Source organism: Pongo abelii, chromosome 1 (genome assembly GCF_028885655.2).
Source record: "Pongo abelii isolate AG06213 chromosome 1, NHGRI_mPonAbe1-v2.0_pri, whole genome shotgun sequence".
Taxonomy (NCBI): Eukaryota; Metazoa; Chordata; class Mammalia; order Primates; family Hominidae; genus Pongo; species Pongo abelii.
In genome coordinates this window covers 1,507,801-1,533,309 of record NC_071985.2, presented here as the reverse complement: position 1 = coordinate 1,533,309, position 25,509 = coordinate 1,507,801, and the positions used below count along the sequence as shown (strand labels likewise).

The 25,509-nt window shown below is 44.1% G+C and overlaps 3 protein-coding genes and 1 long non-coding RNA gene across 6 annotated transcripts in view; 1 reads left to right on the top strand and 3 right to left on the bottom strand.

Moving 5' to 3' along the window:
• NLRP3 (NLR family pyrin domain containing 3) overlaps positions 1–13,190 on the top strand; it is a 36,307-nt gene extending 23,117 nt beyond the window's left edge. For all 3 annotated transcript variants that reach the window (XM_054560798.2, XM_024254354.3, XM_054560797.2), the window contains 3 exons: positions 6,517–6,687; positions 7,176–7,346; positions 11,052–13,190. In XM_054560798.2, the coding sequence (XP_054416773.1) occupies positions 6,517–6,687; positions 7,176–7,346; positions 11,052–11,151 (442 nt within the window). In that variant the 3' untranslated portion in view covers positions 11,152–13,190. The remainder of the gene's footprint in view (positions 1–6,516; positions 6,688–7,175; positions 7,347–11,051) is intronic.
• Positions 10,469–10,900, bottom strand: LOC103889157 (NADH dehydrogenase [ubiquinone] 1 alpha subcomplex subunit 3-like). Its single transcript, XM_054560799.1, has one exon. It carries the CDS (start codon positions 10,845–10,847, stop codon positions 10,608–10,610), a length of 240 nt encoding a protein of 79 aa, XP_054416774.1. The 5' UTR covers positions 10,848–10,900; the 3' UTR covers positions 10,469–10,607.
• Positions 13,191–13,247: 57 nt separating the features above from the next.
• LOC112132564 (olfactory receptor 2B11) lies at positions 13,248–15,682 on the bottom strand. Its single transcript, XM_063724240.1, has one exon. The coding sequence runs from the start codon at positions 14,627–14,629 to the stop codon at positions 13,667–13,669; it is 963 nt and encodes a 320-aa protein (XP_063580310.1). The 5' UTR covers positions 14,630–15,682; the 3' UTR covers positions 13,248–13,666.
• Positions 15,683–23,958: 8,276 nt separating this feature from the next.
• Positions 23,959–25,509, bottom strand: part of LOC129060750 (uncharacterized) — a 46,702-nt gene continuing 45,151 nt past the window's right edge. The window contains exon 5 of the long non-coding RNA XR_008527634.2: positions 23,959–25,272. This is a non-coding gene — a long non-coding RNA (uncharacterized LOC129060750). The remainder of the gene's footprint in view (positions 25,273–25,509) is intronic.

Here is a 25,509-nt window from a genome sequence, read left to right as displayed (position 1 = left end):
AGCATTCAAGACAAAATATAGCAGGAAAGGTCTTCCAAGAGGAGTAATCCATTAATACATAATTAACAACCAATATCTGTTCACAAAGCTCTGTTACTTCCTTGGACCTCTCCCATCAGCCAGTCCTCAGATGTGACCATATCTCTTTCTGTGAAGTCTTCCTGCAGTGCCTTCATTTCCTTGCCATAGGGTATTACCCTTCCTTAGCAAATTGCCTTAGAATATTACTCTTCCTTGGCAATTTGACTTCTGCTTGTCTAGGTTTGTTCAACAGACATGATTTGGTCCCTTTATTTTGCAGGCCCTCTGGGGGCTTTGTGGTGGGCACTGACAGTAGCAGTGAGTAAAACAGACCAAAATCCTGTTTTCACAACCATTCTTTTAGGGAAATGATAACAGATAATAGACAAGCTAAACAATATTATACCATGTGTATAAGAGCTATAAGAAAAACTGGAGTGACAGCGAGGGGTGCTTCTCTGCTCAGATTTGGCGAGTGCCTCTCTGAGCGGGTGACATTGGAGCAGGTGCTAAGTGAAGTGTGGGATGGGCTGTGAAGGAGCCAGAAGAGCCCTCCAGGCAAAGCAGATGGAACCAAAGAGGCCCAGGCACAGGTGCTCAGGTGACTCTCAGTGATCCTGGTTCCAAATTCCAAATGACAAGCCAATTACAAATGTGCCTGATGCATCTGTAATACACTCTATGTAGTTACTATTGTCAATACCTAACCTGGTAGAACTGCTGTAATAAAGTGTCACAAACAGAGCGGCCTAAACAGCAAGAGTTTATTGCCTCTCAGTTCCAGAGGCCAGAGTCTGAGACTGAGGCATCAGCAGGCTGGGTCCTTACAGGTCATACAGGTCCTTCCCAGTCCTTACTTTAGTTGACATCTGCTGCCTTTAATTCATTTCTCTCTTCCTCTTTGGAAGCCTTCTTCTCTCTTATTTTTAGGTCATTGCTTAGTCTTTCCTGCTAATGTTATAGCTTCCCCCTCCCTGGATCCTGCATTGGCTTCTCTTCCTGTGGTCTGGGGATTTCACAACTGATTTAGTTGTTGTTTTTTTTTTTGAGATGGACTCTTACTCTGTCACCCAGGCTAAAATGCAGTGGTGCAATCTTGGCTCACTGCAACCTCCGCCTCCCGGGTTCCAACAATTCTCCCGCCTCAGCCTTCTGAGTAGCTGGGACTACAGGTGTGCACTGCCATGCCTGGCTAATTTTTGTAGTTTTAGTAGATAAGGGGTTTCACCATGTTTGCCAGGCTGGTCTCGAATTTCTGACCTCAGGTGATCTGCCTGCCTTGGCCTCCCAAAGTGCTGGGATTACATGCGTGAGCCACACACCCTGCCTAGTTTACCTTTTTTTTTGTTGTTGTTACTAAATGTTTCTAAACTCCCTGAGAATTCTCATATACCTCTCAATTTCAACAACAGTAGGTCTCAAGCCCAGATATCATTCACAAACTTTTTATTAGAAAAGTAACACATGCTTGGTGTAAACATATCATAGTACAGACAAAGTGGTAAGTGAAAGCTCCTTCTCAGCCCTCTTCTGAGAGAGCCATTTACAATAGTCTGATGAACAACCATCCAGACTTTTTTTTAATACAATAGATTGTTATATAATCCATTCATCTGTCCATCCATCCATCCATCCATCCATCCATCCATCCATCATCCATCCCTCTATTGTCCATCCGTCAATCCATCCATCCATCCAAGGGAGTATCAGAGCTTCGTGAACATATATTGGTTGCTAATTTTGGACAAATGGATTTCCTGTATATGCTGATCTGGGTGGTATTTATATCAGTAATGTGAATGAAGACCTATGTGATTTTCATGTTGCATTTGTAATACATTGTTACGTAGTGTTTTAAATGCCTAGTCTGTTAGAGCTGCTGTAATAAAGTATCACAAACAGAGCAGCTTAAACAACAGAAATTTATTGTCCCTCAGTTCTGGAGGCCAGAAGTGTGAGATTAAGATGCTAGCAGGCTGGGTCCTTCTGAGGGCTGTGGGGAATCTGTTCATGCTTCTCTTTGGCTTCTGGTGGAATGTCATCTTGCTGAACATATTTTGCCATTCCTTGGCCTGTAGATGCCTTTCCCACACCATTGCCTTTATCTCTATGTGGTGTCTTCCCTGTGTCTGTGTGCGTCTTTCTCCATGTCCCAAGTTTCCCTGTGAAAGAACACAACTCATGTTAGATTCATAACGACCTGATCTTAACTAATTACATTTTCAGTAACCGTATCACCAAATAAGGTCACAATCTGAAGTACTTGGGCCTAGGACTTCCACATATAAAGTCTTAGAGGAAACAATTCAATCCATAACACCCTATCTATTGAAACTAGAACCATAATATAAATATTTTTCTGTGATATCCTTTTTTCATTTATCATGGATAAATTTCCATGCTGATTTGTGTAGATCTATCGATTGGGGCATAATATCCCATAGTGTGCTTTACCATAATTTATTTCATCAAATCATGCATTTTGGGATAACTGTTCTTTTCCACTATTACAAACAACTCTGCAAAAAGCACATTTGTATATATAGTTTTATGCATGTGTATTTGCTTTGAGATAGATATCTATAAGTGGCATTAATCGGTCAAAACTTTTATGCATTTTATATGTTAGGTATAGCCACACATGTGGCTGTGTGTTAGGTATAGCCTATGTGTTAGGTATAGCCACATTTTTTTCTCTTGAACTTTAGGTCCTCATCTCTGGCTGCATATTGTGTACTGCCTGTCTCAATACTGCTCAAGGGTCACACATGCTGAGCATTTGCAACATTGGTTTAATTATCATACCCCACCTTCCACCCCCGTTCTCTGACCTGCTCCTGCCCTCTTCTTCCTGCCTCATTGAATAGTGGGGCTTTCCAGGAGGCTGCCGAGTGAGTAAACAGGGGACGGTCCTAAATGCTCTGCTTTCGGTTCCCTCTACCACTCATCACTACACCAGAGGGAACTTTTTAAAATGCAAATTTGAAAATATTGACCCTTTGTTCAAAAACCTTCAAAAGTTCTTCTCTGTAGTCAGAGTGACATCTTAGCTTGGCACACAAGGCTGTCCCTGATACTGCCCTCTCTCCTGCCATACCTTGCACCACATTTTGAGTCATATTGGATGAGTTTTATTTTGCTGTTTTAGAGATGGGGACTTGCTATGTTGCTCAGGCTGAATTTGAATTCCTGGGTTCATCTACAGCCATACTACCCACAGTGCCTGATCTCATCTGAACTCCTGGGGTCAAGCAATCCTCCTGTCTCAGCCGCCCAAGTAGCTGGGACTATAGGTGGACATCACTGTGCCCAGCTATGAATTAGTTTTGAAACATCTTGGTGGTTCTTTTAATCTTCCTTATTCTTGCTACTCTTTTCCTTTTGCCTGGAAGGTTACCCCCACTTTCCCACTTTCTACTATCCATCTAAGAAGCTCCTACTTATTTTTTAATTACTGTGATCCTCATTTTGTCCATTTAAAAGCAGGGATAAAAATAACATTCCCATCTTGAGGTTGTGATCATTCAATGAGATAATGCTATTTAAAGTCATCATCCATGTCAAGCACACAATAAATACTCAAAAAATGTTTGATCTTCTTCTTCAGATTCCTTCCTTCCTTCCTTCTTCCTCCTCCTCTTTGTTTCTTTTCCCTTTCTTTCTTTCTTTCTTTTCTTTCTCTCTCTTTCTTTCTCCCTTCCCTTCTTCTCCCCTCCCCTCCTTTCCCTTTCCCCTTTCCCATTTCCTTTCCTTTCCTTTATTTTCCTTTCTTTTCTTTTCTTTTTTTAAGACAGGGTTTTGTTCTGTGGCTCAGCCTGGAGTGCAGTGGTAGGATCATAGCTCACTGTAGCCTTGAACTCTCCTGGGCTCAAGCAATCTTCCTGCCTCAGCCTTCTGACTAGCTAGGACTACAGGTGTGTACCACCATGCCTGGGTAATGTTTAAAATTTTTTTGTAGAGACAGGGTCTTGCTATGTTGCCCAGGCTGGTCTCAAACTCCTGGCCTCAAGTGGTCCTCCCACCTTGGCCTCCCAAAGCACTGGGATTCAGTTTTCATTATGAGACATTTCTGTGACATAGGCAGGTAGTTAATAAATAAAAATCCCCAACCAATTAACTTAATACAGTACATGGCAAGATATCTGTGCTTGGTAAATGTAGAGCTCAGTTAGGTGGATTGGTTGAAATCAAGATGTTATGTCAATCACATTCCTCTAATCCAAGGATTGGTTCGTGGGACATGGTTGTTTGATTCTTTAAACATTTTATTATGTGTTCAGTGTAACTATTGCTTAATAGTTACCGCATTTTCACAATTTGGATATGATGTTTTCTTAACAAAACTACACCGTCTGTTGCAACTTCTGCTACTACTACTACTGTGTAGTGCTCCCCAAACATCTGTTGAATAATCCATTCTACTCCTTTTTGGAAATAGTGGTAAAGCCTGCATAACTTTAATTACATAATTTTAAAAATATTTTCTCTTTTCCTCTTTGAAGACCATCCCCATTCTACTAGAATGTCCCTGGCCTTTGCCAGGAATCCTACTAATCGCTTCTGCACGTTCATTAACAACAACCCTCTGATAGAATTCTTACCGGGGACAAGAGCTTAGTAGAAGCCACTCAAAACTTGCTTTGTTTTTGTCTGTCTCTCTTGGGCTTCATTTCCCTATTAGTCTTACTTACTGTGTCTTTTCAATTTGACTCTTCCTTAATTGGGAAGATAGAAACCAGTGGGTAGATAATCACTTTTTCCTGCTCGTCATTTGTTCATGCTTTACTGTCTGAATAAACTTTTTCTGTATTTCTATTTTTCCTGCCTCATAGACACCAAAGAGCTTAAAAAATATGCCATTACCAAGGACTCTGGCAGGAAGGAGGCAGTCACCTGAGCTATTCCTGGCTTCATGGAATAGAAGCATCTGTGCTCCTAGGAATTACACCACCAGTGATTTTAGAGCTCTTATGCTCTTCCTGGGTGATAGAATGGGCTTGATTTGACTCAAGAATAGTACATCAAAACTCTTAATTCCATTGAGATTGATGCATTTTTTGGGTTTTATGCTCTAAGAGGCCTTTTGCTGTGCAGAAGGAAGAGAGAGGTGGACAGAAAGGGCCGTGGGGAGAAGATGAGACTAAAAGGTGGAAAGTCCAGGTCTGGATCCCTCCCCACCACACACCTGCTCTGTGGCCTTGAGAGAAACATGTAATTTTTATAAGCCTTAGATTTCTAATTTGTAAAATGTATGTAATAGTTTTAGCTGCACTCCTTCCTTGCCAGGTTGATATACTAATCAAATAAGACTGGTCTCTGGGTCAGGCACAGTGGCTCATGCCTGTAATCCCAGCACTTTGGGAGGCCAAGGTGGGTGGATTGTCTGAGCCCAGGAGTTTTAAGACTGCAGTGAGCTGTGCACTCGGCCTGGGTGACAGAGCAAGAGCCTGGCTTTTTCTATTTATTTATTTGTTTTTGAGACAGAGTCTCACTTTGTTGCCCAGGCTGAAGGGCAGTGGCGTGATCTCGGCTCACTGCAACCTCTGCCTCCCGGGTTCAAGCAATTCTCCTGCCTCAGCCTCCCGAGTAGCTGGGATTACAGGTGCCCACCATCGCCCTGACTAATTTTTATATTTTTAGTAGGGATGGGTTTTCACCATGTTGGCCAGGCTGGTCTTGAACGCCTGACCTCGTGATCTACCCTCCCAAAGTGCTGGGATTACAGGCATAAGCCACTGCACCTGGCCTTATTTATTTATTTATTTAGGCAGGGTCTCACTCTGTCACCCAGGCTAGAGTGTGGCAGCGCAATCATGGCTCACTGCAGCCTCGACTTCCTGGACTCAAGTGATCCTCCCACCTCTCCAATGTGGGTGAGGGCTGCAGCGAGAAAGATGTGAAAGGGGCATTTGGGGGCGCAGGAAGGTGGGAGGCGGCAATTGCTAAGGGCCCTGCGGTATTCCTGTCACAGCCCTAGCTACAGCTTAGAAGGTCACAATGGACTTTCACCTGTTGTCTTTGATATTTAAATCAGCACCGACTTCCCATGAGGAGGATTTTTTTTTCCTGTCTCTCTTAAAAAAAAAGACCCCTGCAGTGTAGGTGTCTGCAGTGTTATGGGGATTATTAGTTGAGGATAACCACTGGGATGTCTTTCTGGAAGAAGTGGTGCTGAGGAGCACTCCTGGCCAGAGGAAAGCTGTGTGAGGAGGAGGAGGAGTATGGGGTAACTGGCTCAGTTTGCCTTGGCTCTTTCTGTCAGACTGATACAGCAAAGCATCTGCTGAGACATCATTTGTGTCTCCTGTGACAGCCAGAGACAGCAGGTCTTGCTCTCCCCAGATCATATCCCAGATGCTGGCTCCTGCTCTCTGAGCTGAAGGCTGCAGCTGAAGGCTACAGCTGCTGAGAGAGGACAAGGCACTGAGTCGAAGCAGCTGCACAGTGTTGGGGAAGAGCTGGGTACTGAGGACTCTTCTCCCTGTTCTTCTACAGGTTGGTGAATTCTGGCCTTACGTCAGTCTGTTGTTCAGCTTTGTCCTCGGTACTCAGCACTAATCAGAATCTCACGCACCTTTACCTGCGAGGCAACACTCTCGGAGACAAGGGGATCAAGCTACTCTGTGAGGGACTCTTGCACCCTGACTGCAAGCTTCAGGTGTTGGAGTAAGTCCTTTGGCTTATTACAGCGATGAGAACACATGGTGGCCAAGGGTGGAGGGACGTTTAGGCAGAGTGGCCACAAGATAATCTGTATCTTAGAAGTGAGGTGTCTTCTTAGTGTTTGCCTTGTTACAGGATCATGGGACTGGGAGGAGTCCTTCTAGATGATATAAAGGTAGGAATTTGAGTCCTTACCATCACAGTTTTCTGTACCACAAAACAAGGAGGGCAGTATGACACTTACATTTTATGGAAATGTAGGGAAAGGCACAGAATTTGGTAAATCAATGAACAAATCACTGTTACTAATTTGAAAAAGAGAGAGAAGAATAATTACTGGCATACAAGGCTACTTCAAGCTAGTTAGTCCTGTGCTCCTGGGCTTTTTTTTTTTTTTTCACCTGAAACAAGACAGGCTAAGATGCTAAGATCTTGGGGAGCTGGGGGGATGGTTAAGGGGACATTTTCTTTAAATCACCCCCCTTTTGCAGATTAGACAACTGCAACCTCACGTCACACTGCTGCTGGGATCTTTCCACGCTTCTGACCTCCAGCCAAAGCCTGCGAAAGCTGAGCCTGGGCAACAATGACCTGGGTGACCTGGGGGTCATGATGTTCTGTGAAGTGCTGAAACAGCAGAGCTGCCTCCTGCAGAACCTGGGGTGAGTGTGCTCTGCAGAGATGCCCGTGGTGGGACTCTGAGTTCTCAGGAAACGTTGACTGTTATCAAAATCCAGGATGGCTCTGGCTTCATTTGCAGCCACTCAAGATTAGGTTGGGCCTGGGTCAGTTGTGGTGGATTTTTAAAAATAGAGAATATGGGGTTAAACTACACATTCCACTTCATTGAGATGATTAGAATCACCAAGGCTAAGCTGGATTTCACCCATATTCCCCAAAGAAACACAAGCCCTCATGCGATCATGGCCAAGGAGGATTCTGTTCTACACAAGGAACCGAACTTCGTAGAACTCGTCTATGGGTCATCCAAATTGGAAGGGTCTTTACATAGTGGGGATCTTGTTGTTTTGTTTCTGAGGATTTCTTTTTTTTTTTTTTCTTGAGACAGAGTCTCGCTTTGTCGCCCAGGCTGGAGTGCAGTGGCGCATCTTGGCTCACTGTAAGCTCTGCCTCCCGGGTTCACCCCATTCTCCTGCCTCAGCCTCCCGAGTAGCTGGGACCACAGGCGCCTGCCACCACACCCGGCTAATTTTTTGTATTTCTAGTAGAGACGGGGTTTCACTGTGTTAGCCAGGATGGTCTCCATCTCATGACCTCGTGATCTGCCCGCCTCGGACTTCCCAAGTGATGGGATTACAGGTGTGAGCCTCCATGCCCGGCGGTTTCTGAGGATTTCTAAATGGGAAAAGAGTGCTCCAGGAACAGCAAGATGGGAAATTACATGAAATTCAACAGTGTGTCAGGACATTGCTGGCCCACCTCTGTGATACCACTGAGGTAGTCGTCTCCTCTTTAGCAAGAGCTTCCTGGCGAGTCCCACGGTTCTGTCAGCCGTGATGATCGCACTTTTCCCTGAAGACGTTTTCACTGCTTGGCTTTAAGGCCAACATGCTCTCCTGGGTTTTCTCCTATTTCATTAGCTCCTTCTACTCAGTCTCCTTTCTGGCCTTTTCTTCATCATCCTGACCCTTATGTGTTGAATCCTCAGAGCTTAGTCGCTGGGCTAATTTTTCTTCCCTACACTTTCTCCCTCATTTAAATTATCTGGTCTTCTGGCTTCATGATATGTGTGCTGTGGCCTCCAGATTATATGTCCATAAATTCTGTGTCTCCGTGCTTGGCTGATCTTTCTTCTTGAAGGTTTAATAAACCTCTCAAACATCACATCTAGATCCACACCCATGCTATTCTCTTCTACCAGAAACCTGATTCTTCCCCATTTCAGTCAATGGTCACTTCCTCCAAGTTGCTTGGGCCAAAACATGTCTGGTTCTGTCTGTCTGTGGTTTTTCCTTATAACCACGTCCAATGTGTCAGCACACCCTGTGAGCTCTGCCTTGCCAGCTTGGCCACTCCCTGACCACTTCAGCTCCACGGCGTCTTCCGTGGCTCAAGCCACCATCACCTGGTGTCTGGATTGTCATGGTGGCATTCTGACAGGTCACCCTGCATCTGTTATTCTGATTTTAGCAGACAAGGGATTCAGCTAAAACGTAACTCGCATCATATCACTCTTGCCAACATCGTCTTCTTATCACTTTCATAATCAGAGCAAGAAACTCATGATGGCTTCCATGCCCTGCATAATCCAGCCTCTCCTGCTTCTGAAGATTCTGCTTCTCCCAACCCTTGCTTATTCTGCCCCAGTACAGTGACCTCCTTGCTGTTTTGCAAGAACACTGTCATCTCTGGATTTTTGCACTTGCTTTTCTTCTGGCCTAGAACTCTCTCCCCTTCAATATCCCAGGCATTATTCTCTGTACCTTCCTAAATTCTCTGCTTAAAGGTCTTCTCTGTGAGGCTATCTTTGACTATTCTACTGAAAATAGAAGCGCTTTTTTCTTCTCTTCTCATTCTCCTCTGCAGTGTAGACATCTTATGTGCTATGTCATTTTCTTGTTTATTTATTATCTATCTCTGTTCCCAAAATACAAATTCCTTTAGTCCAGGGACTTCTGTCCATATTAATGATCTCAAGGCTGAGAACCTGTTGGAATGCAGGTTTGAATAAATACAAGTTTGAATCAGCCTTGCATCCTTGTGCCAACATAATGGAGCACGTTTGCTGCAGGACAAGCCAACGTTCCCAGAGCTAAGAGAGATGGGGGAACAAACGAAGGATTGGTCAGGTCAAAGCTGGGGACACTGCTACATGTAGCATCACTGACCTAGCCTTGAGGGACATTCCAGACCCAGGCTGAGGGACAGGCTCAAAATAGATTGAAGAATCCATGAATGCAATCAACCCATTTTCTCAGGCTGCGATAACAAGCTGCTCTAGACTGTGTGACTCAAACACAGATTTATTATCTCACAATACTGGAGGCTAGAAAGTCCAAAATCAAGTCTCTGATGAATTTGGTTTCTGGTGAGAGTCCTCTTCCTGACTTGCAGATGGCTACCTTCTTGCTATGTGATTGCATGGAGGGAGGGGAGGCAAGGGAGAGAAGACAAGGGAGAAAGAACAAACTCTCTGATATCTCTCCTGTAAGGGCACTCACCCCATCCTGAGGGCCCCACCCTCACAACTTCATCTAACTCTAACTACCTCTCAAGGGCCTCACCTTTAAGTACCGTCACGTTAGGGGTTCGGGCTTCATCATGGGAATTGTTAAGGAAGACAAACATTCAGTATATAACACCACCAAATTGAGATGGTTAGAAATGGTGCAGGACAAATGGGTGGATTTATTAGTTAAGTTGCAAGGGAAACTTTATTAAAGAGGAGGAAGAACTTACATCGAAGATGTGAGAGGCATCCTGGGCAAATGCAACGTGTAGAATTCATCAGGTTAGTGACTAAATGAACATAAGGTAAAAAAATTTACAAGACAGTTGAGGAAGTGTAAATGCTGACTGGACATACAGTGATACTAAGAAATTATTGTTAAACAATTTTGGTGTGATAGTGATATTGTAATTATATTTTAGTGTCACAAAGTGAATTATTGATAGATGCATTAAATGCAGTATTTAAAGTAATCCATGGGTGGGAGGAGTGGGTGGGCAAAAGAAGAAACAAGTTGACATGACCTGTTTAATTGTCGAACTTGGGTAATGGACACGGGGGTTCATTATACTATTTTCTATACTTTTATGTATGCTTACAATTTTCTCAACTAGATAGTTAAAAATATAACAGGAACCACATTGGGAACTTAGAGCTTTTTTTCTTTTTTTTCACATTTTATTGGGAGCCGTGGGAGGGGCCTCCTCTGTCATTGGAGGTGCTCACAGTTTCTTCAGCCACTCCAGGCTGGGGCCCTGGGGGTCTGGGGGTGGCTGGGCACGTCAGGCGTGTTCCCATCATCGCGGACGGGCACTGGATAGTTGTAGGGCGTGGCCTCGTTGATCGTGGAGTAGTTGGTGTAGGGGCTGAACGGGGGCAGAATTACAGCGAGGCTCCCGATGACTAAGGACACGACGAGCACTGGCTCCTTGGCCCAGACATTCTTGAAGAAGGCGCCGAGTCTCGCGGCCATCTTGGTCTCGGCGGCGGCGGCGACAGCGGCGAGGACGCGGAGCACTCTGGGAGTTGTGGTCCCTCTTTTTTTTTTTTTTTTTTTTTTTTTACATTTTAGAAGTGTGTGGAGTTTAGGGAAATGAAGAGATGAGACTTTTAAGGTTAACGATTCTGAAAGAGTTATCTGAAGAGTGCAACCCAGGCTTTCTATTTGCTTTTACAGGTTGTCTGAAATGTATTTCAATTATGAGACAAAAAGTGCGTTAGAAACACTTCAAGAAGAAAAGCCTGAGCTGACCATCATCTTTGAGCCTTCTTGGTAGGGGTGGAAACAGGGCTGCCAGACGCCAGTGTTCTCCGGTCCCTCCAGCTGGGGGCCCTCAGGTGGAGTGAGCTGCGATCCATCCAGGCCAGGATGATCCTTCCGGTGGAGTGTCGGAGAAGAGAGCTTGCCGACGATGCCTTCGTGTACAGAGCTTGGGCATCTCCTTTACGCCCGGGTGAGGAAGACACCAGGACAATGACAGCATCAGATGTTGTTCTCATCACAGCGCCTCATTAGAGGATGTTCCTCTTGGTGATCTCACGTAATTAGCTCATTCAATAAAGCACTTTCTTTGTCTTTATTTTTCTCTTCTCACTGTCTTTCTTTTTCCTATCTTTTTTCTTCTTTGTTCTGTTTACTTTTGCTCATATCATCATTCCTGCTATCTTTCTATTAACTGACCATAACACAGAACTAGTTGACTATATATTGTTGAAATTTTATGGCAGCTATTTATTTATTTAAAATTTTTGTAATAGTTTTGTTTTCTAATAAGAATAACCCATGCTTTTTGTAGCTAGTTGAAAAATCGGGAATATGTAAAACTTTTTTGTATTTATTTAATTAAATTGTTTCCTTTTCTTAATTTTAAAAAAGAGTACCTAGAAATTTTTCAAATTATTTCTCTAAACCAGTAAAGATAAATTAAATTGTTTGGTGCATTTTAAAAGTCACTTTGGCAAATGATTTCATTGTAGATAATTTTAAAAAAATTACCTCACTCTAACTGTAATGAGTGGAATTTCATCTTTGATAGGATAGGAGATTGAAAATCGTGGAGGGAAAGGTTTGAGAGTATCAGATCCTGCACTCCTAACTAGAAGTATTATGTAGAAGATGCATCTTGCTTTCAGTTGATAACAGCTTATTTTGGATTTATCCCATCCGAGGAACAGTTCATCTATTATACTTCACAGAGCATTAAGTTATAAGGAAATATTTACTAATTGCTTCTCTACACATGGACAACTCTTAAACCGCATGGAATTGCTCAGGATAGAAATACTATTTCTTCTATACAATTAGCCATCAAAGTAGCCACACTTTGCTACTCAAAGTGTAGTCTATGAACTGTCGATATAAGGAGCTTGCATAAGAATGTAAAACAATCACATTATTAAACATGCCTTTTAGATGAGCTGACACTTAAAAAACCCTTAAGACTATGTGTATAAGGGAAACAGTATGAGATTTACATTCTGTTGCAAACTCTGTCTTGTTAGCACTTCTGAGAAGCACCAACTGGAGATTGGGTTTCTGCATCTTGGTGAACTATCACCAACTGCCTTCCTGCTACAAACACTTTGATACCCTGTATAAATAATGTAATCAGAAACACATAGCTGGGCTTGAAAGAGAGAAAGAGAACCTTTGGGCATTAGGACGTTAAAACTGGCCAGGTTGCTGAGAATGCCATTATTTCATTCCTTTTTATGGCTGAATAGTATTTTTCCATGGTATATATCTCACATTTTCTTTTTCTTTTTTTTTGAGATGGAGTCTTGCTCTGTTGCCCAGTCTGGAGTGCAGTGGCGCCATCTCAGCTCACTGCAACCTCCGCCTCCCAGGTTCAAGCAATTCTCTGCCTCAGCCTCCTGAGTAGCTGGGATTACAGGCATGTGCCACCATGCCCAGCTAATTTTTGTATTTTTAGTAGAGACGGGGTTTCACCATCTTGGCCAGGCTAGTCTTGAACTCCTGACCTCGTGATTCACCCGCCTTGGCCTCCCAAAGTGCTGGGATTACAGGCATGAGCCACTGTGCCTGGCTGGTTCCATATTTTTCCAGTTGCAAATTGTGCGGCTATAAACACGCATGAGCAAGTATCTTTTTCGTATAATGACTTATTTTCCTCTGGGTAGATGACCCGTAGTGGGATTGCTGGATCAAATGGTAGATCTACTTTTAGTTGTTTAAGGAATCTCCACACTGTTTTCCGTAGTGGTTGTACTAGTGTTTGTACTAGTTTACATTTCATGGAAAAACTTTCTGTAGAAGAAAATGTGAACTACAGACAAAAAAAAAAAAAAATCAAAATCACAGGAAAGAGATAGCAATCTACTTCATTCCTGGAATTGAAAAAGTCGTGTAAAATTTGTGGAGATTTAAGTATATGGAGAAAAACATATTCATTATAAGTAAAATAAGATTGTATTTCAGCTTCATCTTGTGTATACTTAGGAGTAATAGAAAAGAGACAAATGGGGAGAGAATAAAAGAAATATAGGAAGAGGAAAAGAGAAAAGAATCAGGAAATTGGAAGTTAAGTAATTCCACACATACTTATTGAAGTCTATTTAAACAATGCTTAAAAACATATGGCCTCTTAGAATTACACTTTTAAAATGAACTTTGTCGCTGTGGGATTTGGGGCATCATGACAGGAAGTGAGATGTTTGAAGACAGGGTTTTTGAGCTCTCTGGGTATTAACTCCTTAAGTGAAAGATGCTCTGAGTGCACAATAGACTTGTGCAGTGTTCTTTGATTGATGGAGATGCTACATCTCATGTCCTCATCGACCACAGAGCCTCCAGATCCTGGCCAGGAGTCTCCTCAGAGCCCCCTTCATATCTTTATTTCTCAGGGTGTAGATGAAGGGATTGAGAGTGGGGGTGATTATGGAATAGAAGAGAGAAATAAATTTGCCCTGCTCTTGGGAGTAGCTGGAAGGGGGCTGCAGGTACATGTAAATGGCAGGCAGGTAGAAGAGGCAGAGGGAGACAATCATCAGGTGGGAGGAACACATCCCAAAGGACTTGTGTCGTCCCTTGGAGGACTGGATCCTGAGCACTGCTTGGGCAATAAAGCCATAGGAGAGAAGGATGAGAGCCAGGGGCACCAACATGAAGAAGGCCACCAGCACAGCCAGCGTGGCGTCATTCACAGCGGTGTCAGCACACGACAGCTTGATCATGGCTGGCACCTCACAGAAAAAGTTGTTCAGCACCTGCTGCCCGCAGAATGGCAATTGCACTGTCAGGACCACCTGCACGAAGGAGTTGCCGAAGTCACTGAGCCAGGCCAGAGCCACAAGCTGCTGACAGAGAGCATGGTGCATGAGAACGGTGTAGTGCAGGGGCTTGCAGATGGCCACGTAGTGGTCCAGGGCCGTGGCGGCCAGGATGATGCACTCCGTGCAACCCAGCCAGTGGAAGACTGCATACTGCACAGTGCAGCCTCCATAGCTGATGGTCTTCTGGGAACTGCCCATGTTGACCAGCATCTGAGGGACCGTCATAGAAGTGTAGCAGAGGTCTAGGAAGGACAGGTGACTGAGGAAGACGTACATGGGGCTGTGGAGTTGGGGATCCAGCCGGGATGCCAGGATGATGGCCACGTTCCCCAACATGGCCAGCACATAGGACAGCAGGAGGACCACAAAGAGAGGGAGTGCCAGCCATGGCCTGTCAGACACACCCAGAAGGATGAAGGCTTTAGGGGGGTCCCCTGAGAAGCTCTGGTTGTCACTTTTCATGTGGCAGCATTTTCTGGCACCTGTGGCAAATTGAGAAAACTGGAATGAATAATACCTGAGAAGAGGAATTGCTCACTTTCCTTCCTCTTGCATCCACTCTTCCTTCCCCAGGTGATAGCCTGTTTGATTCTCCTTACTGAGATGCTGGGATGTGGAAGGGTCAGAACCAGGAGCCCCAGCAGCAGCGTCTGTGTCTTTGCTTTCCTTTCTGCTCAGTGGCCTCAACTAAGCCATTTAATATTCTTGAACTTCTGCATCTGTAAAATGGGGAGAAATACCTGCTTCAATTGCCAAGACTTGGGGATGATAGAGACATTAAGTATGTGAGAAGAATACCTCACAAATGACAATTGTGTTCCAGGTAGAGCGAAGCCTGCCACAGCTCCCATCACAGTCAGAATGTTTGATTTCTCTCTACATCCACATTGACAGGGAATCGTCCACCTCTTTAGGCTTTCCCATTTTGGGAGGTAGTGGTAGGAGGGAAGTGGGCGGTGACATGAAGTAAGCAGAAGGGCTTTGTGAGCAGCTGGGGGCTGTATTGATAGGACCACCCTCTGTCACCGGCTCACGCTTGCATCTGGCTCCCCAGTTTATGCTGATCTCTGCTGTCATGACCGCACACGCACAGGCAGCCCTGTCACTCACACTGGAGGTAAAAGCAGCACGATTCTAGGTCCTGTGAGTCTCTGGAGTGGAAAAGCCAAGTCATATGTTACTTCAGCCCCTGAATAGGTCATGGCAGTTAATGAGACTCCAGAGCATGGAATTTTTAGCACAGGGAGAAAGCTCTTGATTGGCATGAGAAACGTAGCCCCTGGAATTGTCTACGGAAAGATCAGACTGCCGTCTAGGGCTAGGTTTTATCTGATGGCTTGAGTGACATTCCAATTTCCTGCACAATTTCTTTGCCGAGCAGCTGTCACCTCTCAGTGATAGAAAACAGCCAATTTGATTTCTGAAACCATTGCTGTTAGGAAGCAACTGGGTTGCCACCTGCTGATTCGTGGGTCCTTTCGACTGCACCATTGGCTTCTCACCTCCTACACTCGCTCAAGCATTGCACACCTTCTAGTTCCTGATGGGGATGATATGCTCCATGATAGGACTGAAAAATATTATTAATAAACAATAATTAATTAATCATTCATAATAAATCCTGTAAGCAGATAATTTATGAAGGATTTTTATTCTTGATTTGGTATCTTATGCATAGACTGTAAAACTAACAGAGATCTGTTCAGCTTAGATATTGCAACAGGTGTTCCCCGCTGCCCCAGTTGATATTCTGAAGAACTCTACTGTTACTGGAAAACAACTCAAACTCCAGGGTTTCGATGGAGGAATAAGTTCAAATTTTCCCTCCTGCTTCTCTAGTTTCAAAACTACACACGGTTTGTTAGAAGGTTCCCAATATTCTTGTGAAACACTCAATTATCATACCTCCTCCCAGGTTCTATCAACAATACTTATGGAATAAACTTCACAGAATGTGATCTTATCTCTAACGAGCTCAAGATGCCAGTCAAAACAGTGAGCTGTGGCCGAGCAAAGTCAAGCTAGCACATTTTCAAGTCTAATTATTAAGAAGTAAAGGAATTATGACATTTCTTTTTCTGAGATTTCTGATTCCAGAGTTTCTTTTCAGAGCCTAAACTGGGAGAAAAGGGAGAAGTTGTAGGGATAGTGAAGAAAGAAATGAGAGAATGAAGGAAGCAAGAAAGATAGAGGGGTAAATGTATGCGGCAATTTATAATAAAGACAAATTATTTACCACTCACTACGAGCCAGGTATGGTAATAATAACTTGGTGTTGCTTTAATATCTCAGCAAAGTCTGTGTTTTCACCCCTAATTCACTGAGCAACTCGGGAGAATAGCTGGTCTACCTTAGTTACACGGCAGCAAATGGTAAAGCCAGGACTGAAAGCCAAACTCCTGCTCTTCACTGCTATTCTCTCCAGAACTTTGCTTTAAAAAAAGAGCAGCTGGTGACATGGGGAGCAGCAAGGGCAGTTGCATAAACGACTGAGACAAAAGAAGTTCCTGGGAAGGGGAGGTGAGGGAGAGGAAGGTCACAGGACAGAAAGGAGCAGGGATTAGAGAGGAGAGGTTTTCTTGTAATTATAGTCCACTGTACATGTGCACACTTACATAGACACGTGCACACACATGCATGCGCGTGCACACACACACACACTCACACGCACACACACACACACACGGTTTCTCAACGGCAAAGCTGGATACTGCCCAGGCCTGCCCCTCATGCCCTGGATCTGATGTCCTTCTGTTCAGGTGTTTCCACACGGAGCTTTCGTAGGTGTCTGGCCTCTGCACTCCCTGACCTTCTTTCATCTTCCCACTACCGAAGTACAGGTGCCCCCCCAAGGCACAGCCTTGCTTCCCTGGATGGACACAGTCATTCCCACAAACGTCACCGTCGCATTCAAATGGAATCCCTCCAGGCTGTATCTACAGTTGTCAGTTCCTCACTCACCTCTAACCCCCTTTTTGACATTGTGAACTGAGGCATCCCAAATTTCACCTGGCAGCCATCCCCCCAGACTCAAACCAGCTCCTTCATCTTAATTCTGGCTGACTTCCCTTCAGTCACCGTGATGCCAAGTACTGAGGTTCTTTCTATTCATGTTCTACTCCTCATTCACTCTAGTTCAACACCGAAGTTAAATAATTCAACACCCACACAATGCTGTGATCCCACCACAATGTTGCATCGTTGCAGGCACGCACTGTCTGTATCCTCACCACTGCCATCCTGGGCAGAAACACCCACCAGGACCCCTCTTGGAACTTGCTACCTGCCTCTCTGCAGAAACGCCCACCAGGACCCCTCTTGGAACTTGCTACCTGCCTCTCTGCAGGCAGCTTCAACCCCTCACTCACCCTCACACAAAGTCATCTTTCTGAGACTCAGGCCTTAAGGCAAAAGATATCTTTAGGTGTTTCAATTACCAAAAATGTAAGAACCCATCACTCAAGAGTTACCTGCTGATTGTATCATGTTCACAGTGAACTCCTGCAGTTTCTTCTGGGACCCCTCACATCCCTCTGCTGTGGCAGCCACCACACGGTATTTTAACAGCAGCACTTAGGCCATGGCTGTTGACAGGCTAGGGTGTGAACATGCAGGCTGTGAGACACCCTTAGATATATATCATTCCCTGTAGGATATATAATCCTTATGGTTAATATTTATATCTCTATATCTATATCATCTACCTCTTATCCCTGACATTTGCTGCTGAAATCTCTGCTGAAGCTTGACGGAACACATTGTTACCTACTCCACCACACAAGATGGAAAATCAAATTTACAGCAGTGTGTGGAATTCCTAGAAAGCAGCTTATGAGATGGGCAAACAGAAACTGGGTCATAAGATTTTATTGGTTATTAGTCCAAAGGGTCTCTTTCTTCAGTCTAGAATGCAGCCTCCCATCACACAACCGGGATAGCCTGGTCCAGGCCCTGTTCAGCCGCGGAGGCCATCATTGGGATTACACTCAAGAGAGTCTTGGGGACAAGGCTTAATGATAGCAATATTTTCCTGAACTGATAGTAACAGCGACTGTTTCATCACAAAAAGAGAAAGAGCCCCTTTCTCCTTATTTAAGAGCCCCTTTCTCCTTATTTGTTTGCATTTGCAGTCCTGGTTCAATGGCATGCTTTTTCTTAGACAGGAGTCTGACAAGTACAGTTGAGACGTTAGCTGGCACAGGGGCTTGAGAGCACACAAGCCCAGCCTCATCTCCACCTCTTCATCTTTCTCAGTGTCACTCAGCAGCCTCTGCAATGTAGTTAGCGTCCCTGTGCATGCATGGTCCTTTCTTGTCCTGTGCCGGGACTGGGGAAGTGCACATCCTCCTGCTGGGAATAGCAGGAATGTCTTGGGGATCTTACCTCCTTCCCTTTCCTTCATGTCCCGCCTCTGGTTTCAGGACAGCCCGGTTTCTTTCCTTTAACTGCCCTCACTAATTTAACACTACTCATCATCTTCTGTAGCTCCCACAGTACAAGGGGGTTTGAGGACCATGAATATGTCTATTGCCACAGTGGACCTGAGGTCTAATTTTTCATAACACTTTAATTTGAAAGATTAAACAAATTCCTAGCATTGAGAGGAGAAGGGAAGTAAGTCCGCACTGAATGAGCACCCACCAGCTCCCTGTTTGTGCACCAGGCACCGCATATGTGCCGTCCCATATCCCATTTCAATAACTCTGGAAAACTGAGAGGTTCAGAAAGATTAAGAAATTCATCTCGTTGAGGGACTGGGGTACGAGTCCACGGGGTAAGCTATTTAAACACCCAATGCTGGTTCACACAGAGGGGAAGTTACTTCCTCATAAGCCTCTGGATGTCATAATCTGTCACTCTCAAAAGTAACAAACAGTTCCCCTTTAAAAAACTTTATTTTATATTTACTTAAAATAAATAGAGATGGGGTCTTGCTATTGCCCAGACTAGTCTCAAACTCCTAGGCTCAAGTGATCCTCCCACCTTGGCCTCCCAAAGTGCTAGGATTACGGGCGTGAGCACCTCACTCAGCCCAGTTTCCCTTTTACATGCACGACCTTGTTAAACACCCTGTAAACCTCAAAAATATTAAAGACCTCACCTAATGGAAAAATTGTAAATTTGCTGTATCGTTTGGTAATCATTTCCAATATGTTAATTTTTTACTTTTTAGGGAGATTGTAATTTCTTTTTTTCTTCTTAATTATACTTTAAGTTCTGGGATACATGTGCAGAACATGGAGGTTTGTTACACAGGTATACACGTGCCATGGTTGTTTGCTGCATCCATCAACTCGTCATCTACCTTAGGTATTTCTCATAATGCTCTCCCTCCCCTAGCCCCCACTCCCCTATGGGCCCGGGTGTGTGATGTTCCCTTCCCTGTGTCCATGTGTTCTCATTGTTCAACTCCCACTTATGAGTGAGAACATGAACATGTCTTACACATTATGTCATTCACAGCATGAGGAATGCAATTAATTCACAAAAATGATTATTGATTTTATTAGCAAATCTAAAAGCCTCATCCCTCAAAGGGCTCCTTATTCCGGAGGTAGGTAGAGTTCTCAGCCTCGTCAGTTATTCCTTCTAGTGCTGGGGAGGAAGGGAAGAGGAGGAGAAGGAGCTGGCACTCAGCAGTGATGGGCCTATGGGAGGGAGGATACGGCCCTCAGTGCGTGGCTCAGGCAGGGTCAGCCCCTCTGCACATGCCTCCCCTACCACCACCACCCTTCATTGCCTTTTTATGTGGTCTGACTTTTTCAGATTTTTCAACCCGAAGCTTGCTTTCTCGGGGACTGATACTATTCAGCTTTGCATTCTTTTTTTCTCTCTTTCCATGGCCCTGCTCAGCTCAATACTGCTCTTGTGACTGTGATTCAGCAGCCTCAAAAATAGGGGGAAGCGGAGGAAAGGGACTCAGGGTCCCCACACACTGTGTGCAACGTCCCCTGTGCAGATGAGTGTCAGACAGCATGCCTACCTACAGGCAGAGCATCCTGTTCTGCTCCTGGCTCTCTTTTCTAGATAAAACTACACAACACAATTTTACACTTGCTGCTTAATGCGTGGCCATTGTTCATTGACCCATCCATCCGCCACCTCATGTGCCCTTAGCCTCCAGCATAGGCCAGTGTTAATACTGCCGCATCCTGCACCTCCACTGCACTGTACAGATTTTAGTTTGACTAGAGTTGAGGATGAATCACTTACCTCCAGGGTTCCTGGCTCCTACAGAAGACTTGGTTTAGGACTGAAGGCTATATTGCAGCCTGTGTTGGCCTTAGTCGCGGAGGGACATTTAAGGATGGACTTACTAGAAATGCTCTTCGTATTCCAGGAAGACACAGCACATTTCCTCTGATGGGCTGCTGGGACCTTGCCGTTTACTGGAACCCAACCCTCTGAGCAAGTCTGAGAGATTATTCTCAGTCTAGAAGGAGTCTGCTGTCCGTTGCAACAGGCTTGCCGGGGAGACTCAGGGTTTTCTGGACTCTCCTTTGGCAGTGCGTGAGGTCCGTGGATCTGCCCTAACCTTGGTCCCCCAGAGTGCCTATAGACGCCTTGACATGGTGGAGGTTACTTCCTAGGATAAAGCTTTCAGGCAACACACCGTCCCCGTGTCACACTCCCTGTTCATTTCAAAATTATCCCTCAGATTTAACTAACCTCATCCTCTCCACTGTTTTCTGTAAGGGCCCTGCTCATTCTCCCCAGACGCTGAGAGTAAAAACTTGCTCGCCTCTGGCTGTGAAATTATCCCTGATGTTTTATTTAATTAGTGTCTAAGGGGTGAGCTGATAATTGAGGTGGTGTGACAGCTTGGAGTTCTTGCAATTAATGGCAAATCCCAGAAGACCAGAAGACCAGAGAAAATGGATCAATAATGGGGAATGAGAACTCTGTGTGTGTGTGTGTGTGTGTGTGTGTGTGTTGAACTCTTCAGGGCTGGTGCGTGGTGAGGTGATTACTGTAACATCAGAGTGGGGTAGTAACTAGAGTGTGTGATTCAAGTAAAGCATGAGACCTGAACTGGCTTCAACACCAGGCTCGGTCACTCATGCCATGTGTCTTTGAGCAGGTTACTTAACCTATCTGTGCCTCACTTGTGTTTTCTTAAAAATACAAGAAACGTTAGTATTGTTTTGCATAGTCTGTTACAAGGGTGGAATGACTTGGTTCTTGTAAAGCACTGAGAACAATGAGTGGCACAGAGGAATACATGTTGAGGGTTTTTTGTTGTTGCTGTTGTTGTTGATATATTGTCTCAGCACCCTATTATATTTTTCACGTGGAGGGGATAAAAAAGTCTTTCGTAAGAGAGCCCACAAGAAGTAGTGCACATTTTATTTTATTTATTCTTTTATTTTCTTGTTTGTATAAATTTAAGGGCTACTGGTGCAATTTTGTTACACGGATATATTGTGCAGTGGTGAAATCTGGGCATTTAGCGTAACTATCACCCGAGTAACATACATTTTACCCCACGTAATTTCTCCTCCCTCACCCCCTGACACGCTCCTACCCTCCCTCGTCTCCAGGATCTCTTACTCCATCCTCTGCATCCCTCTGGACACATCATTTAGCTCCCACTTGTAACTGAGAACATGTGGTATTTGACTTTCTGTTCCTCAGTTGTTTGGCTTAAGATAGTGGCCTCCAGTTCCATCCACATTGCAACAAAGATATGACTTCATTTTTTTATGGCCAAATAGAATTCTTGTAGTGCAAATTTTAATTCATGAGCTATAATTCATGTGATTAAATGCTGCTACGGGAACCACTGTGAATAGCAGCACCTTGGTGCAGTTACTCTCCCTCTTTAGGTTTTGACTCGATCATCTTTTTTCTCTAGCTTCAGATGTCTAAGTGGACACAGGGTGAGTCATGGCCGTGAGTTAGGGCTCTATTTTTACCTTCTGGGGATGGAGAGAGGAGAGAGAATGTGTCCCAGAGGAAGATGGGGCGACTGTGCTTTGGTGATGAAGTGGGAGCTCTCCCTGATTCTAAGCATGTTCTGTTGTACTCTCTCCCATGGAGAGCCAGATGAGGCACTAGGGACATCTTAGACACTTCTTTTTGTTTTTTTGAGACGGAGTTTCACTCTTGTCTCCCAGGCTGGAGTGCAGTGGTGCGATCTCGGTTCACTGCAACCTCTGCCTCCTGGGTTCAAGCGATTCTCCTGCCTCAGCCTCCCGAGTCTATGGGATTACAGGTGCCCACCACCACACCTGGCTAATTTCTTGTGTTTTTAGTAGAGATGGGGTTTCACTATGTTGGCCAGGCTGGTCTCGAACTCTTGGCCTCAGGTGATCCGCCTGCCTTGGCCTCCCAAAGTGCTGGGATTACAGGCGTGAGCCACCATGCCCAGCCTTAGACACTGTTTTGTTATCCAGCTGGGATAACTGTCTTGTTATCCAGCTGGGATAATTTCCAGAGGTGGAGAAGCTTCCATATCTGTGCTGTTGGAGGAAGAAAGGTGGAATAAACAGTTTTGTGCTGAGAAAACCCAGATGCAATTGTAGTTGGAAACTCTCACGACTGAGACTGACACTGGGTCCCACTGGAATTGTGCTAATTCTCATCTTGATCATCTTTCTTCAAATATCTGTTCTCCCACTCTTATTGTTGGCACCCCGTTTTACTCCATGCAGCAAGGTACTCTGTGATGTGATGATATTTTCCAGGCTTTCTAACAGATAGGGGAAGCTAATGAGATAAAATTACTGGGAAAGCTTGGAAAAATATTAGCCAATCCTCCATTCTCTATTTTTGTGCATGGAACATAGTCCTGATGGCTAGTGCCCTAGCAGTCATATTTGATCTTAAAGCAATCTTAAAGAAGAAAGTCACATATTAAGAATGGTGGAACAGCCTAGGCATGGTGGCTCACACCTGTAATCCCAGCACTTTGGGAGGCTGAGGTGGGCAGATCACCTAAGGTTGGGAGTTTGAGACCAGGCTGACCAACATGGAGAAACCATGTGTCTACTAAAAATACAAAAAATTAGCCAGGCGTGGTGGCGCATGCCTGTAACCCCAGCTACTTGGGAGGCTGAGGCAGGAGAATCACTTGAATCCAGGAGGTGGAGGTTGCAGTGAGCCGAAATTACGCCATTGCACTCCAGGCTGGGCAACAAGAGTGAAACGCCATCAAAAAAAAAAAAAAAAAAAGAAAAGAACAGTGGAACATTGAGAAGGAGCCAGGCTACTTGAATTTGATTGTCAAAGAGGTGCCGTGAACTGTTGACCTCCAGTTTCTTTGACATAAAATAATAAGCTTCCATCTTATTCACAGCACTGATCTGAGTTTTATGTCTTAGGAAACTGAACTCAATTCTGGCAGTGATTTCAGGAAGATTTTCTGAGATTTCTTTTGTAATATTATTGTGTTATAAGATATAATAAAGCATAGATATTAGTAATTCCAACCTCTAGAAGAATGTGACCTAAAGCAGTCTGTATTGACATCAATGTCACAGATTAACAATTGAAAAACAAACAAATGGATAAATTTAATGATCAAATAGATGATGATAAATACTTAATGCAGCTATAGTCAGTGGACATTGAAGATGAAGGCAGTCAGGAGTCAAAAAATGTTTTATATTTCCAGGCATTCTAGAATGAGAAAAGAGAAGACTTGTTCTGCTTGGTATGAACTGGGGGGTCCCCTGTGGAGAAGGCGGGAGTGATATGAATTGCCGGTATTTCTAGAATTACATGTTATTTCAGCTGTGGTTAGGATTTGAGTAAAGAAAAGAAAGAATTACACCGATATCCACAAGGAATATATTTAGGCTGATATTTATTTAACATGAGTCCAATAGATGGAAGTGGTGAAAAATGGGCGTTTGCAGCCAAATGAACTGGATTCAAATCCCAGGCCTCACGTATTAAGCTTGGGACCTTAAATGAGTTACATAAGTCTTCTGAGGCCCGGTTTCCTTACCAGTACAATAGAAATCATAATTTCTGACCACTGGATTGATATAAGAATAATTGAAATAATATATGCAAATATATTGGTACAGTTACTGGTGCAAAACTCAGTAAGTGGCAGTCCACACTTTCCTTCTTGCTTTCTTTCCTTCCATTCACCCATCGACAAATATTTAAGAATTTCTTTTTTTTTTTTGAAATGGAGTCTTGCTCTGTTTCCCAGGCTGGAGTGCAGTGGTATGATCTTGGCTCACTGTAACTTCCGCCTCCCAGGTTCAAGCGATTCTCCTGCCTCAGCCTCCTGAGTAGCTAGGATTACAGGCGCCTGCCACCACGCCCAGCTAATTTCTGTACTTTTAGTAGAGATGGGGTTTCACCATGTTGGTCAGGCTGGACTTGAACCCCTGACCTTATGATCCGCCCTCCTTGGCCTCCCAAAGTGCTGGGATTACAGGTGTGAGCCACCGTGCCTGGCCAAGAAATTCTTATGATGTGCCATGTGCTGTGACTAATGGTGAGATGTAGTGTAAATGGAATTATTTGTGCCCTCAAGGAAACTTTGGAGTGATAGAAGTGTTTTACTAATTGTTTGGAATGGTAGTTGCATGACTGCTTACACTTAGCAAAACCCATCAAACTGAGTATTAAAATGAATAAATTTTATTATATGCAAATTATACCTGAATAAAGCTCTAAGAAAGTATTTGGGCCCATGCGGAGCTACCAGAATGGTGTAGAAAAAGAGACAGTAAGCAAATCGTTGCATAACTATGAAGTATAGCTGTGAGAAAGATTAAGAAGGAAAAGAAAGGACAACAAAGAATGCTTTGAAAAGGACCTATTCCTGGCTGGGAGAGGTGGCGGGCAAAGAACAGTTCCTTCTGGATGGGACGTTCAACCTGATCATCATTATCCTCATCAAGTTTAATGACTTCCGAGATGTGCACTGGTGAATACTAATCAGGATGAAACACCGTCACACGTCTGAGCTGTATCTGTGCTAAACCCATGAAGATGTTAGAACTGACCCACCTGCAGTAATAGAGTTTTGTTGCCTTGCTGTATCCTCGGCCTGCTCTGATAGATGGCAATGTCCATAGTATCCATGCCACATAATTTACTGATTGATATAATAGTGTCTTCACTAGATTTATCGGCAAGACCTTTGTTCAGAAATAAATACAGAAGATCAGACCAGAATTAAGTATCATCTATGATTTTGCCTCTTTGGCATCTATTCTAATCAATTAAAATGAAAAATAACCAAGGCGTCTTTCGAAGATCACACAATTTGATTTTTGATTCAATAAAAGTCACATGAGTAATAAAGTCGTCAGATGTTGTAACTAGTTTCAGGCTATGTAATGGCAGTTACTCTGTGTGCAAATCAGTGCTTATGA

Excerpts from the sequence above, each read along its gene's own strand:
- LOC103889157 (XM_054560799.1), bottom strand. The coding sequence starts at position 10,847 with ATGGCCGCGAGACTCGGCGCCTTCTTCAAGAATGTCTGGGCCAAGGAG.
- LOC112132564 (XM_063724240.1), bottom strand. The coding sequence starts at position 14,629 with ATGAAAAGTGACAACCAGAGCTTCTCAGGGGACCCCCCTAAAGCCTTC.